The 13,333-nt window shown below is 46.0% G+C and overlaps 3 protein-coding genes across 4 annotated transcripts; 2 read left to right on the forward strand and 1 right to left on the reverse strand.

The window, feature by feature from the left end:
* The first annotated feature begins 521 nt into the window (after nucleotides 1-521).
* On the forward strand, nucleotides 522-6,631 carry LOC136450255 (uncharacterized). 2 transcript variants are annotated; one of them, XM_066450638.1, is made up of 8 exons: nucleotides 522-1,022; nucleotides 1,617-2,319; nucleotides 3,386-3,574; nucleotides 3,642-3,733; nucleotides 3,903-3,962; nucleotides 4,130-4,199; nucleotides 5,808-6,011; nucleotides 6,096-6,631. In XM_066450638.1, exons 2-8 carry the CDS (start codon nucleotides 1,639-1,641, stop codon nucleotides 6,474-6,476), a joined length of 1,677 nt encoding a protein of 558 aa, XP_066306735.1. In that variant the 5' UTR covers nucleotides 522-1,022; nucleotides 1,617-1,638; the 3' UTR covers nucleotides 6,477-6,631. The 2 variants fall into 2 exon arrangements, with proteins under 2 accessions (XP_066306735.1, XP_066306736.1); XM_066450639.1 differs by lacking the exon at nucleotides 522-1,022 and adding an exon at nucleotides 1,029-1,176.
* Nucleotides 6,632-7,777: 1,146 nt separating this feature from the next.
* On the reverse strand, nucleotides 7,778-11,273 carry LOC136450256 (probable receptor-like protein kinase At2g42960). Its single transcript, XM_066450640.1, has 8 exons — nucleotides 10,975-11,273; nucleotides 9,852-10,620; nucleotides 9,677-9,781; nucleotides 9,181-9,300; nucleotides 8,909-9,079; nucleotides 8,679-8,808; nucleotides 8,387-8,596; nucleotides 7,778-8,270 (listed from the first exon to the last, which is right to left on the reverse strand). Exons 2-8 carry the CDS (start codon nucleotides 10,508-10,510, stop codon nucleotides 8,184-8,186), a joined length of 1,482 nt encoding a protein of 493 aa, XP_066306737.1. The 5' UTR covers nucleotides 10,511-10,620; nucleotides 10,975-11,273; the 3' UTR covers nucleotides 7,778-8,183.
* On the forward strand, nucleotides 11,019-12,953 carry LOC136454948 (uncharacterized). The gene is made up of 2 exons (XM_066455180.1): nucleotides 11,019-11,050; nucleotides 12,221-12,953. The coding sequence occupies exons 1-2, from the start codon at nucleotides 11,019-11,021 to the stop codon at nucleotides 12,951-12,953; spliced, it is 765 nt and encodes a 254-aa protein (XP_066311277.1).
* Nucleotides 12,954-13,333: the final 380 nt, after the last annotated feature.

Here is a 13,333-nt window from a genome sequence, read left to right on the forward strand (position 1 = left end):
TTTTGGGGAACGCTTGTCGGAGACAGTCTTGGTCGTTACCAGTACGGGCTAAACTATGATGCAAAGGAGTCGCGTGGTGGTGTACTGTGTGTGGAACGGAAGCACCCGTGCACGGCGAACGGATACAACGGAGATCCTAGCACGTTACGGAGGTCGCCCACAAAGGTGGGCACCGCCCGCTGGTCGGCGGCACACGCATTGGCAGGCAGGAGGTAACAAAGGGATGGTGGTCTGCCGCCGCCCATGGCCTACGCCGTGACGGAGATTGGCTGCAGTTACTAATTCATGATTTGGCATGTACAGAATGAAAACTTCGTTCTCGATTCTACGAGAATTTTTATGTGCTTCCAAGTTCCAACGCGTGGACCAGACGTTGACAAGAGAGGTGACTCCGCAAAGCGCAAAGGGCTCCCCATCAGCCATCACCGTCCAATTCGCTCCACCGTCTTTCTCGTGTATATATACCTTCTTCGGATGGAAGACAGGTGTCCACCAACCTGGAGCTGGAAGGCGGCTCCTCCGCCAGCTTCTTCCCTACTATGCGCTCGGCTTCTTCTTTTCCACTTGGCTCACTCGCTCCAACAATTTGCGTTTGAAGCCGTGAGCCCGTGAGGGTGACGCCGACACGGCTTGGAGGAGGAGAACTGCGGCGGCTGCGTGCAGCAGGCTCACGAGTGTAAGCCGAATGCCCGGAGCCGTTCGTTGCGAAACGAGCTGAAGCTGAAGCTGAAGCTTCCGAAGCTAGTCGCCTCGAACTGGGCGTCTAGCAAACGGGCGTCGGATCAAGAAATGAGTCCACGCGTCGGTAATCTAAGGGGGTGTTTTGGACGCGTCGGTAATCTAGTATGCACGGGAGGGAGTTTGGATACCGGATCCAGCAAATTTTCTTCCGGCGATGGGAAGACGAAAGAGAGCTGCATCTGATTCATTCTGGAAGCGCCCGCTCCACTCCGCGCCGCCGCTCACGCCTCGCGTCCCACGGTCCCAGACCCGGTTCCCTCGCCGTCGTCTCTTCCGCTCCGGTAACCACCACCGCCCCCACACCTGACCCCTCCGCCTCCGTCTCCTCGAAAATTCCTTTTGCTGCTCTCGTCTGCGAAGCTATAGTTCACTGTACTCTTGCGTGCTCAGAACGTAGCGTGCGGTGGTTGGGGTCTGCCAGCGACTTCAGGAAAGGTTTGCCCCCGGCACTGGCGCTAGGTTTTGCGGCCGGCGCTGTTTCCTGAATCCCGCGTTTAGCTGTAGGCTTATTGCCTTGATTTGCTTGAATTCTCGTTACAAATCATGATACCTCTTCTAATTCGTATTCTGCATTTCTGCTCATCTAGGAAAATCCATCCTGCTACGTTTTGCCATCATAAGTATGGTTAGGTGATTGTAGAATTGTGATTTTAATGTTTAATATACAATAATCCGGCCCTGTTGTAATGTTGTTCCCATGAACGTTTGCTACTTCGTCCAGAATTCCCTGGAACAGTTGTTTGGACCTTTGAATCCAGTTCCTCAATAAATTAGCCCATGTTTGAAGAGATGAGTCATATACTCATATTCAGTAATCAGTATTCAGTACCCACTAAATTTTCTAACGAGTTTAAATATCTTTTATCCATTCACAGGTAGATAGAATTTGATGGGAAGATGAATGCTGTAGAGGAGCAGCAGCCGCCTCAGGTCAGCAGCATGTCCAAGACGCTAGATGGTGTTACCAAGCCCAGTCTGGGGAAAGAGCCCATTCTAGGGAGCAAGCTCTGGACGGATGGGCTCATCTGTGCTTTTGAGCTGGTCAAGAGTCATAAGAAGCCTGTTCAGCACAAATCATGGCCAGCAATTGAGCAGATGCAGGAGAAAGGCCCCACTATGTACACGAGGAAGCACTCAAGAAGGAATGGGCACCAGATCACTGTGCCGACAGTGGATGAGAGCATTGTGTTGGAAAACCCCCATCAGACGGATTTCAGTAATGATCCTTCAGTGCCCAAAGATAGGCCACTGTATTCTGGGGAGATTTTGGATCATAAATGGGTGCCCATTGGATGGAGTAGGATCGCTGAGCTGGTCCTCAGGGTTCAATCAGACTCCAGCTGGGAGAATGAGTTGATGGAGATGAGTGATAGTGAGGATGATTACACTGTGGCTGATCTGGCAGCTCCATACTGGCAGCATCCTGTGGGCCCTACTTGGTGGTGTCATGTGGCCGCAGGCCATCCTTCAATCGATGCATGGTTGAATAGCGCTCACTGGATGCATCCTGCCATCAGAACTGCACTGAGAGATGAGAGCAAACTGATAAGCGACCGGATGAAGTACCTTCTCTACGAGGTTTTCTCTCTGATTCTCATCTGTTTAACAATTAAGATACATATAAAACCATCATCAGCTGTTTACTGTTTCGCAATTCCATACCTTGAATCTGGAGTGCATACAATCATCTCTCCTTGTAATTTCTACTTGATGTAAGTACATGTGCTCTTCAACTTCACATTGCTTTTACGCAAATTAGTCAATGTCCTTCAGTATGATTTTACCGTGTCTGAAGGTTCCCATAACAGTAGCTACTGAGTTTTTTTGAACCTAGTCCCCCTATATTGCTATATATCTCTTGAACAAACAATCTCTTGAACAAACAAGAAATAGACTGTATTCATGTTGTAAATTGCAATAACTACTCTTAATGTACATATTGCTAGCTGTTCATGCCCAAGAGAATTCTCTGTTAATATTCTGTGTTACCATATTTTTCATATGCTAACTGTGTGATTGACCATTTCACTGTGGAGTTTGTGGTGGCATAAGCATCACATACACCCAAATTGAGTGTTTAAATCAGCTTTGACTTAACAACATACTATTCTCTCCAAGTAGTGGATCTGCTGTGTAGTATATATTTGTAAAAACATCACCAAGTAATTTTCTACTTTTTGTGTATCTCTACGCTTGAAGAGCGGGCCTGGTGCAAGCGGTAGAGTCTTACCGCCTGTGACCGGAAGGTCCCGGGTTCGAGTCGCGGTCTCCTCGCATTGCACAGGCGAGGGTAAGGTTTGCCACTAACACCCTTCCCCAGACCCCGCACAGAGCGGGAGCTCTCTGCACTGGGTACGCCCTTTTTTTGTGTATCTCTACGCTTGATACTTAGCGTAGATTAACTGAAAAAGGCAGTTTTAGTCCAATATTTCTTATTTCTATGTTTTCTAGTGACAGATACCCATTTTATTAGTTATTGAACCATGAATCCACAATGGTGCTGAGTGCTGACCATTTTGTAGTATATCTCTGGCGTCACATGTCAGTGTTAGAAGAAAATATTCTAACAGCTCAATGTATTAGCTGACTCTGTATTAATGTGTTGTCATATCATATTTATTAGAATTTTCTGTTAGCTTTTCAGGTCCCAGTTAGAGTTGCAGGAGGACTGTTATTTGAGCTTCTTGGTCAGTCAATCGGAGATCCAAATCATGAAGAGGAAGATATACCTATTGTGCTTAGGTCTTGGCAAGCACAAAATTTTCTTGTTACAACAATGCATGTTAAAGGCCCTTCATCCAATATAAATGTGTTAGGAGTGACTGAAGTGCAGGTACCAAACTCGGAGTGTTTAGTGTTTATGCTTGCTAGTTAATACATGCTTACGAAAATCTGTCCAGGAGTTGCTTCTTGCTGGTGGAAGCCAAACACCTAGATCAGTGCATGAAGTAATTGCACATTTGGTCAGCCGTCTTTCACGTTGGGATGACAGGTGAGAGTTTGAATCTCTATTTCCTTTTCATCTTTCGCCATTGTTTTTTTTTTCATTGATCTTGTAACAGTAGGTAGAAGAACTATGTTCCTTATTATATCTTATTATAGCTAAATACTTGTGTCTTGCAACAAAATTACTAAAAATTGCTGTTACATTGTTATTCCAGATTATTCCGGAAATATGTATTTGGGGAAGCAGACGAAATTGAATTGAAATTTGTGAATAGGTAAGAGCATTGTGCAGGCACATCTCAACTGACGGAGCATTTTTGTTTTAGCCTTTTGTCTGATGTTCTAAACTGCTAATGTTCTAAATGAACTGATTTTCGTCACATTTTAAGTTAGCAAGCTTCTATTGAATGTGTATTACAAGTTTAAAATATCAAATTTACAGGAGAAATCGTGAAGATCTTAATCTTGTCAGCATCATACTAAATCAGGAAATCAGAAGGTTAGCAACACAGGTAAGCATGCAATATTGATCCCCTTTTTGTCAATATTTGTTTCTACCAATAAATGCATATTGAAAATTTTATCATTTCCAAATTTACTAGAGTGGTTGACGTGATGTGACTACTATTTTTTAAACAATATTAGAAAATTGGATTTGATACATTGGGTTGCTCCTATGGAATTGCACATTAACAGTAATTGACTACTTCCTATGATAAAATATATAAGTCCATCTAGGTCTATCGTAAGTCAAACTTTACTAACTTTGACTAGCAGTATCTATGAAAATATACTTTCTTATATTTTTTTGAGAATGCGCTTTGCGTGTATTTCATTAAGAGGTGGGCAGTGCCCCAAGCATACGTATACTTTCTTATTTGAAAAGAGTTATATTATCAAACTTTACCAACTGCGTGTATTTCATTAAGAGGTGATCAGTAGAGCCCAGAACTACCTTTCAGCCATGGAACAATGTTTTCCTCTCACAACATTTCAGCATAAGCATCAGCATAAGCCAAATTTCAGCATCAGCGAACAGGGTGTATCCGGTCAACAGGGCTCTACTGATCATTCAATTTGTAGCACAAGGGCCTTCTGCATCTCTGGAGTGAAGCTAGGATCTGTAACAGCCTAAGACGGATGTAGTCTTCTTTTCTTCTCTTGCTTCACAAAATAATGTATGCTTAAACCTTCTCGATTTTAATACAAGTTCAGATCGGCGTAAGCTTACAGCAGTTCCTCAGAAAAAATCTATATAAATTTTTAGACATTGATAGTCAAAGTTAAAAATGTCATATTTAGGATTAAAGGAAGTACTAGTCCATTAGTATTATTTTCTTTATTGGCAGCACCAGATGTATTTCATCATTTCATTGACCATAAAAATACTCACTCTATGGCAGTTTCGGAGAGTGGCTCAAAGGTTCTCATACATGGCGTGGCTCAGTTGCATCAGACTGATTGATCCCTAGTCATAACATTGGTAGCAAATCTGGAAGTGTCCTAATATTGAGTCAATAGCCAAATCCTGGTTGCTCTGTTGAAATTATGCATTTAAGTACCTGTTTCTTCGTCTCTGCCTGTGTTGTCAGTCCTTTTGTTTTCTTTTGTGGGTGTTTTGTCACTATTAGTCATATGGATTGACTAGGAATGGATGGGATAGCAGAAAGAAATCGACTCGTTGTCATCTGTCTAAAGGCTCTGACTGCTTTTAGGGTTTCTTCTGCTTCTTGTTTGCCAATTACAGGGTAGAGCTCATCCTTTAATTGTTACCAACTGAACCATTGAACCTAACAAACTAGAAACATCTATGAGATAAGGCTAACTAACGAATAACTAGCTAGCTAGCTAACCAATGGATGATGCTAACAAGCTAGCAAACTAATTGCAACACAAGTAAATTGCTGCCTCACCGTATGCACTGCTGCTGCATCACTGGATTGGCGCAAGGCCCAGCCATAACAATCTGAATGTATAATTCACAGATTAGGCATCCATATCCTTTTTTAGACCATGATGAAGGTCTAAGGCTTTTGCACACAGCTTTTCTGCATGTTATTTTTTGTCTGGTCATATTTGATAAGCTGGAATGTATAAGAACATAGACATCACTGCTGTAGGTAATCAGGGTTAAATGGTCACTTCATGCAAGGGAAGAGATATTACTTGAGCTTCTCAGACATTTGAGGGGTAATGCCACAAGAGCTATTTTAGAGAGCATTAGAAAGTGTACAAGGGACATGTTGGAAGAGCAGGAAGCTGTGCGTGGGCGCTTGTTCACTATTCAGGATGTTATGCAGAGCACTGTTCGTGCGTGGTTACAGGTACGACTCATTTGCATTTTTGCATTTCTTGTAGCAATGTTGATTTGAAAATTGGCTGGATTGCTGATTTTTGCCTTTTTGCAGGATAGAAGCCTCCGAGTTACACATAATTTGGCAATATTTGGTGGTTGTGGCATGGTTTTATCCATAATCACTGGCCTTTTTGGAATCAACGTTGATGGTATACCTGGAGCGCAGAATACTCCCTATGCTTTTGGTTTGTTTGCGGGACTTCTCTTCTTTATTGGTATCGTCCTAATCGGCGTGGGGATACTGTATCTTGGGTTACAAAATCCAGTTAACAGTGAGAAGATGAAGGTGAGGAAGCTGGAGCTCCAGCAGCTGGTTTCGATGTTCCAGCATGAAGCAGAGCAGCACAGCAAGGTCAGGGAAGGCCTTAGCCGGCATGGCTCCCCACCGAGCTCATCTGCGGCCTCTGATGAAGGGTACATTCTTATTTCCTGAGATGGGAAATTTATTTGCTAACGTGCAAGGTCTTGTTTGAAAGACTGCAACTGAAGAGAAGTCGGGTACATGGTATACTTACACGTGTCTAAGAATTGTAATCGAGGAATTTGACATCAAAACGGTGGATATAATTGTAGCACCAGGTTGGCTTTCCTCTATTGCTTGAGATCGCGGCCATGGTTGTTTCTTATTGAGTCGTTGCGTGCAGCATGGCGTTCAGCGCCGTGCCAGTGTCCGTCAAACGCCAGATCTATTTCTGAAGACTTTAACGGTAATTGTCGATTGGGACTTGGGAAAGCCCTCGCCACCAGGAGCTTCCGAGCTCTGTTGGTTTCGGCCACCATTGTGCTGTGCTGTCTGTCTTCGGGCGGTTGTGTTGCCAATTGCCATCGTCCACGTCTATCAGGTTGCCTGTTAGGGGGGACGTGGCAATCTTGCCGGACAGGAAAACGTGGAGGAATCCTTGTTCCAAACGGTAGGCACGGCATGATTGGTTGGTCGGAGAAATCTGCTGGTCAGGATTCAGGAAAAGAAACCCCAAAAAGACTGCGAGTCAGTCAGATGATTCGGTGAAGCACACTCATGGAAGCACTGTCCATCAGTTAGCAAATGCTAATTTCGTATGCTTATAACACAAGACTCACCGAATGATGTGTCGAGCAAAAAGAAGTGCAAGGAGTGCGGGTTCAGGCCCTGTTCGCTTGTCTCATAAGCTGTACTGTTTCAGCGAAGGAGCGGTGTTTTTCTCTCACAACAAATCAGCGAACAGTACTTTCAGCCATGGCTTTTCAGCGAAACGAGGGCCTCAGTAACAGAACCAGCTGCAAAGGTGCCAATCATTGATTCGAGTCCTTCAAAAAGGGCATCGAAGGTGTCAAAACTTGTAAAACAAGCAGGCACCAATCATTGGGATCCTGTAATCATTCATGTGCAGGAACAAGAAACCAATCGGTTTCCAGGTGTCAGGGCCTGCCCCCAGATTTCAGCAGTCAAGAATGCAATATTCAATCGTTCAAATGATTAGTTTGGTAACCACTGACATCAACTGATATCACAACAGAGTAGTGTGCTATCTTGTTTCCGAGTAGCCTGTTCGGCTGGTGCTGATTCGATCGTATACGATCGTGGATTATTACTGCTGGCTGGTTTGGTGTGAGAAAAATACTGTTCTGGCTTATAATCCACGATCGTTTACGACCAAGCGAACAAGATGCTCCACGGCCATCTGTTTGTGCAGACACCTTCGATCAGGGTGAAAATTGTGAGAAAAATAAGGATTCAGATGTTAATACTTCACAGCAGGAATTTCATGTTTTCATATAGGGTAATAATGAGTTTCCATAAAGCCACTACACATGGGTAACGAAATCCAGTGACTGTAGTTATATGCCTGATGTTAGTCCCTCCTGGTAACTCAAACGACAAATAAAGATGAAGGTGCTTCTATGCTCCCCTAAAGGAAAACTATACATATCCTAAGGGTAAAAGAGATGAACCTTTTAGGGGAGTATAGAAGCACACCCGGAAACAGGGGTAAAAAAAAACAGGAATGAACTTGCTACTAATTGATAACCACCACCTCCAGTATATGCAAACTGTAAACCTGATGTGCTCACTCTATTAAATACTGAGCAATGAACAAATCAATGTTGTTATCAGATGATTTCAGGCTCCTATTTGATGTGCTTGTTCAGAATCGGAGGTTCAGGCATCAGCACTGTTTGAAGTCTCCTCTGCCGACTGCTGTGACTCGATATCCATGCTTCCCACCTGGCTGAGCTTTCTTTGGTCCTGCATTGATAAGAAAAACGCGCTGATGTTAAAAGATGAACCAAGAAGGATACATATCTCTGGTGATCAAAAAGCAAGAGTACCGAGAAAGAAAGATGTTAGGATGAGATGAGTACTTGATGATATGCATTCTGAACTGCTTCAAGCATCTGGACAACGTGACTCATCTTTGGCCTCTTGTCAGCATCAGGATCGACACACTTGAAGCCAACCAAGATTGCCCGCTTAAGGGCACGTTTTGGTGGCTTAACCTCGAGGTTTGGATCCACTACCTCCTCTGCCCTCTTACTGGTAACCATCATTTTAAGCCACTCTATGAGATTCACCTGAAACAAACAATAGATGAGGTTTATGGAGTAACTGGAAATGCAATCACACCAATTCTCTGAAATGGGAAAAAAGTCATACCTCATCTGCAGGCTTAGTGTTATCAACTGGATCCCTAGCTGTCACACATTCTAACAACACCACTCCAAAACTGTAAATATCACTCTTTTCATTTAGCATTCCACTGTTTGCATATTCAGGTGCTACATACCTGGCATCAGATTAAGAACATTAGGAAACTTCTTTCCAGCTTTCCAGATGATAGAAGAGATAACAATAAGACAAGGAATGTGATAAAAACAGAGCTATACCCATATGTTCCCATCACTCTTGTATTGATATGACTTTTGTCAGAATTCAGAAGTTTAGCCAAACCAAAATCAGAAACCTTGCTGTTGAATTCATCGTCTATTAAGATATTACTTGACTTGATATCTCTGTGTACAACTTTGGGGTCTATGGCCTCATGAAGATACGCGAGACTGCAAATCATGAACACTGGCATTAGCATGTAATAGCCAACAGTCCATGTCAAACAAGATTTCAGGAAATAAAGTGAAACATGTCCAAATTCCAAACTTACGCCTTTGCAGTGCCAAGGAGAATCTTCATACGGTTTTCCCAACTAAGGACACCGTGTTGATTCATGCCATGAAGCCATTGTTCTAGGTTGCCATTATTGACATACTCGTAGACAAGCATCCTGCAGGTAAATATTCAGAACAATAACATATGCAATGAACATCTTTTGTAAAAACAACTATTATTACTATAGTTTGAACCTTGAAATGGCTTTTTTTTTGTCAGAAATACTAATAAAAATGAAACAATGAAAAGGGGGAAAGCTCAAACTAGCATTGGATACAAGTATACACCACAGAAAAATAACTTCTTTTATGGTATTGACTGCTTACTCCACTGTGAATATTCAGCACATAATGTCTAGTACAGAACTACAGATATCATGATAAACTTGTAGAAGTTGAAGCATATGTGCTCGTCCTAGCAACTTTTATTATCTTCATTATCAAGGTCATAAACTAAGCAGAAAGAAGGAACCAAAAGGACGAAATGCTAACCTATGTATCCCTTCCACGCAGTATCCCAGAAGGCGGACCAGATTCTTATGCCGAACATGACCGATGGCTTCAACTTCGACTCTAAATTCCTTCTCTGCCTGCCCCCTGCAAACCCAGATATCAAATCTTAGCTCTAAGCTAATACAAGGTAAATTCAGCAAGACTGTACACTTACACATTATTAAGGATCTTCTTCACGGCAATCTCAGTCCCATTCACCAGGCGGCCCTTGTAGACAACTCCATAGCCACCCTCCCCAAGAACATTACTCTTTGCAAACCGATTCGTTGCGCACTCCAGGTCTCTCAAGGTAAACCAGTGGCCCCAGCCCAAATGTGATAATTCAGGCAGGCCAACCAGCGGTGATGCTGAATATGCATACGGTGAGCTACCTTTCCTAGCTGGACCAGAGCTGCTGTAACTATAATCTTCAGAGTACACTGAGCTCCCAGCCTTCTCTACGTTGTACACTGAGCTGCACTGGCTGAAGGTATCGACATCGACGGATCTACTCTCTCCCAACTGCCCCGCACCTTTGGTCTGCGCATATTTATCCTGCACCGGCATGAAGGGCGCTTCACCGTCACGCAGATTCTGCGCATCAACTCTGTCAACGTTGATTTCCTTAGAAACGATGGGGATCTCAGCCAGCGAAGTGTTGTCAAACCCTTTCACCGTCTTCTTTTTCCTCCGGAACGAAAGGCACAGCGCGACGACGAGCAGGATAGCCATGACTATCCCAACGGCAATGGCAATCAACTGCCATACTCTCAACTGAAACACGGGGGTCGTCTCTGACAGCGCCGCGCTGACAGAATTGTTAGGTGATGACATATCCTTCGGCCTCTCTGATGAACAAACTACTGTGCGATAGGTTCCCCCCTAATTCAGAATCTTGTCCTGATTTGACAAAGCAATTTACAAACTTATCCCAACCGCTTTATCTGCGCAAGAAAGGGAAAAAGGTACATTAGCCAACTCAGGAACCTAAAGTTGCACATGAGCGAGGAAAGGGCAATTTTGTCTCCAGAAGAAAGCTACGCATCGTCTGAGAGCACAGTTCCACTTCCATGTGAGGGGGAGGAAGCACGCAAGCAAGGAAACTAAATCAAACAGCTGAACATCGAACGCAACATGCCAACATACAGGGAATTCGAAAGAACAAAATCCGGACAATGTGCAGGAATTAGGGGCCCTGTCGACATCAGAACACACCATAAGATGACTAGGCAGAATTCTGAGGGCACAGGACAATTCGACACCTAAACGAGAGACGGAGCACAGCCAGAAGAAATTACCTAGGCACAGCACCTCGCATCAAACCCCATTGAACGAGAACTCCATGACGAGCTCCCCGGCCTCCGCGCACCCTCAGTCAGAACACCGGAGAACCCAGGCGCCTCACTGTTCTTACTTGCGCGCAGTGACGCCGGAATGCGGAGCCTGGACAAGGGCGAGCGGCCTTTGCTCCTTGCCCAAAAGAGGAGAAGCCGGAAAGCCGAGCACGGCGCACACCTGCACACATGAAGAGAGAGGGAGGGAGGGGCTAGAGAGAGAGGGAGTAAAGGGGAAGCAGGGAGGGTGGGTAACAGGAGGAGAAGGGGTGCAGTGTGTGGAATTTAAGGTGGAGTGGGGAGGGGCTAGAGAGAGAGGGAGTAAAGGGGAAGCAGGGAGGGTGGGTAACAGGAGGAGAAGGGGTGCAGTGTGTGGAATTTAAGGTGGAGTGGGGCGACGAAAAAGAGGGAGGCGAGGAGGGTGGATTTACTTAAGAAAATTAAGCGCGCTTTCAGTTCCACTCTAAAATCCAAAAAGTGCTACAGTACTTATCATATCAAATGTTTGTGGCCTATGCATAGAACATTAAATGTAGACGAAAAAAAACTAATTGCACAGTTTGGTGGGAAATTGCGAGACGAACGTTTTGAGCCTAATTAGTCCATGTTTGAACACTAATTGCCAAATAAAAACGAAAGTGCTACAGTAGCCCAAAATTCCAACTTCCTAGAACTAAACACGCTCTAAGAAGAACAGGGGGAGGGATTGGATCAAGGGTTATTTGGATTGGTACCATTATAATTCTCAGAACTTTAAGATGTATCATTAAAATTCACCTATTCTGAAACTTGCCATTACAATTCTTCTTCTACCTGATGCTTGCCATTTTCTATGTCTTCCAGGTGTCTGGGCCCACTCTTAGGCCGTATACGTGTATACATCTTCCGTGTGGACCAAAACACCTCCGGCTACTTCTCTCCCTCCACTCACTGACGTGTGGGCCCTACACGTCAGATTCTCCTTCATACACCGGCCACTTCTCCCTTAGCTCGATCGACGCCTCTCTCTTTCACTCCTCTCTCTCTCACACACCAGCCACTCCTCCCTCTCCCTCTCCCTCCAACCACATCGGCGCTCCTCCTCATTCCCACACCATATGGCGGTGCCCTTCCTCCCTCAAACCACGGTGGCACCCCCTCCTCCCTTTCACTCCCACCAAGGCACCGCGACTTGACCACGGCAGTGAACATGGCCCATCTCGCCCGGCAGCGCACGTGGGGGCGCAGATCCAGCCCCCACCTCCTTCCCGACAACGGATCCGACCCCCTCCTCCTCCCCGGCGGTGGAACCGGCTGCCACCTCCTCCACGGTGGTGGATCCAGCCCGTTCCACCTCCCCCGCGACGGAAACCGGCCCCAACCTCCTCCCCAGCGGTGGATCTGGCCCGCTCCTCCTCCCCGGTGGTGGATCCGGCCCCCACCTCGTCCCCGGCGGTGGATTCGGCCCCCACCTCGTCCACGGCGGCGGATCCGGCCCCTACCTCCTTCCCGACAGCGAATCCGACCCCCTCCTCCTCCCCGACGGTGGAACCGGCCACCACCTCCTCCTCGGCGATGGATCCGGCCCCCTCCTCCTCTCCGACAGTGGAACCGACCGCCACCTCCTCCACGGTGGTGGATCTGGCCCGCTCCAGCTCCCCGGCAGCGGAACCAGCCCCAACCTCCTCCCCAGCGGTGGATCCGGCCCGCTCGTCCTCCTCGGTGGTGGATCTGGCCCCCACCTCATCCCCAGCAGTGGATCCAGCCCCCACCTCGTTCCCCGCGGTGGATCCGGCCCCCACCTCATCCACGGCGGCGGATCCGACCCCCACCTCCTTCCCGGCAGTGGATCCGACACCCTCCTCCCCGACGGCGAGCGGATCTGGTTGAGGAGGCGAGCGGCATGGATCCGGCGGCGGCAGATCCCAGCGGACGAGATCCGACGGTGTGGATGGGCTTGTTAGAGGTTGAAGGAGAATCTGACGTGTGGGGCCCACACGTCAGTGAGTGGAGGAAGAGAAGCAGCCAGGGGTGTTTTGGTCCATACGGAAGATGTGTACACGTATACGGCCTGACAGTGGGCCCAGACACCCGGAAGACATAGAGAATGACAAGTATCAGGTAGAAGAAGAGTTGTAATGGCAAGTTTTAGAATATGTGAATTTTAATGGTACATCTCAAAGTTCTGAGAATTGTAATGGTATCAATCCAAATAACCCTTGGATTAATGTTGGGGTTCGTTGAGGATGGACTGCCTCTGCCTCTGCATGTGGCGGGTGAGCCGGCCAAATTTTTTATTTTTCAGCTTTTTTTAAAAAAAATATTCACAAATAGACATATGGTG

Source organism: Miscanthus floridulus, chromosome 5, assembly GCF_019320115.1.
Source record: "Miscanthus floridulus cultivar M001 chromosome 5, ASM1932011v1, whole genome shotgun sequence".
In the NCBI taxonomy this organism is placed as follows: Eukaryota; Viridiplantae; Streptophyta; class Magnoliopsida; order Poales; family Poaceae; genus Miscanthus; species Miscanthus floridulus.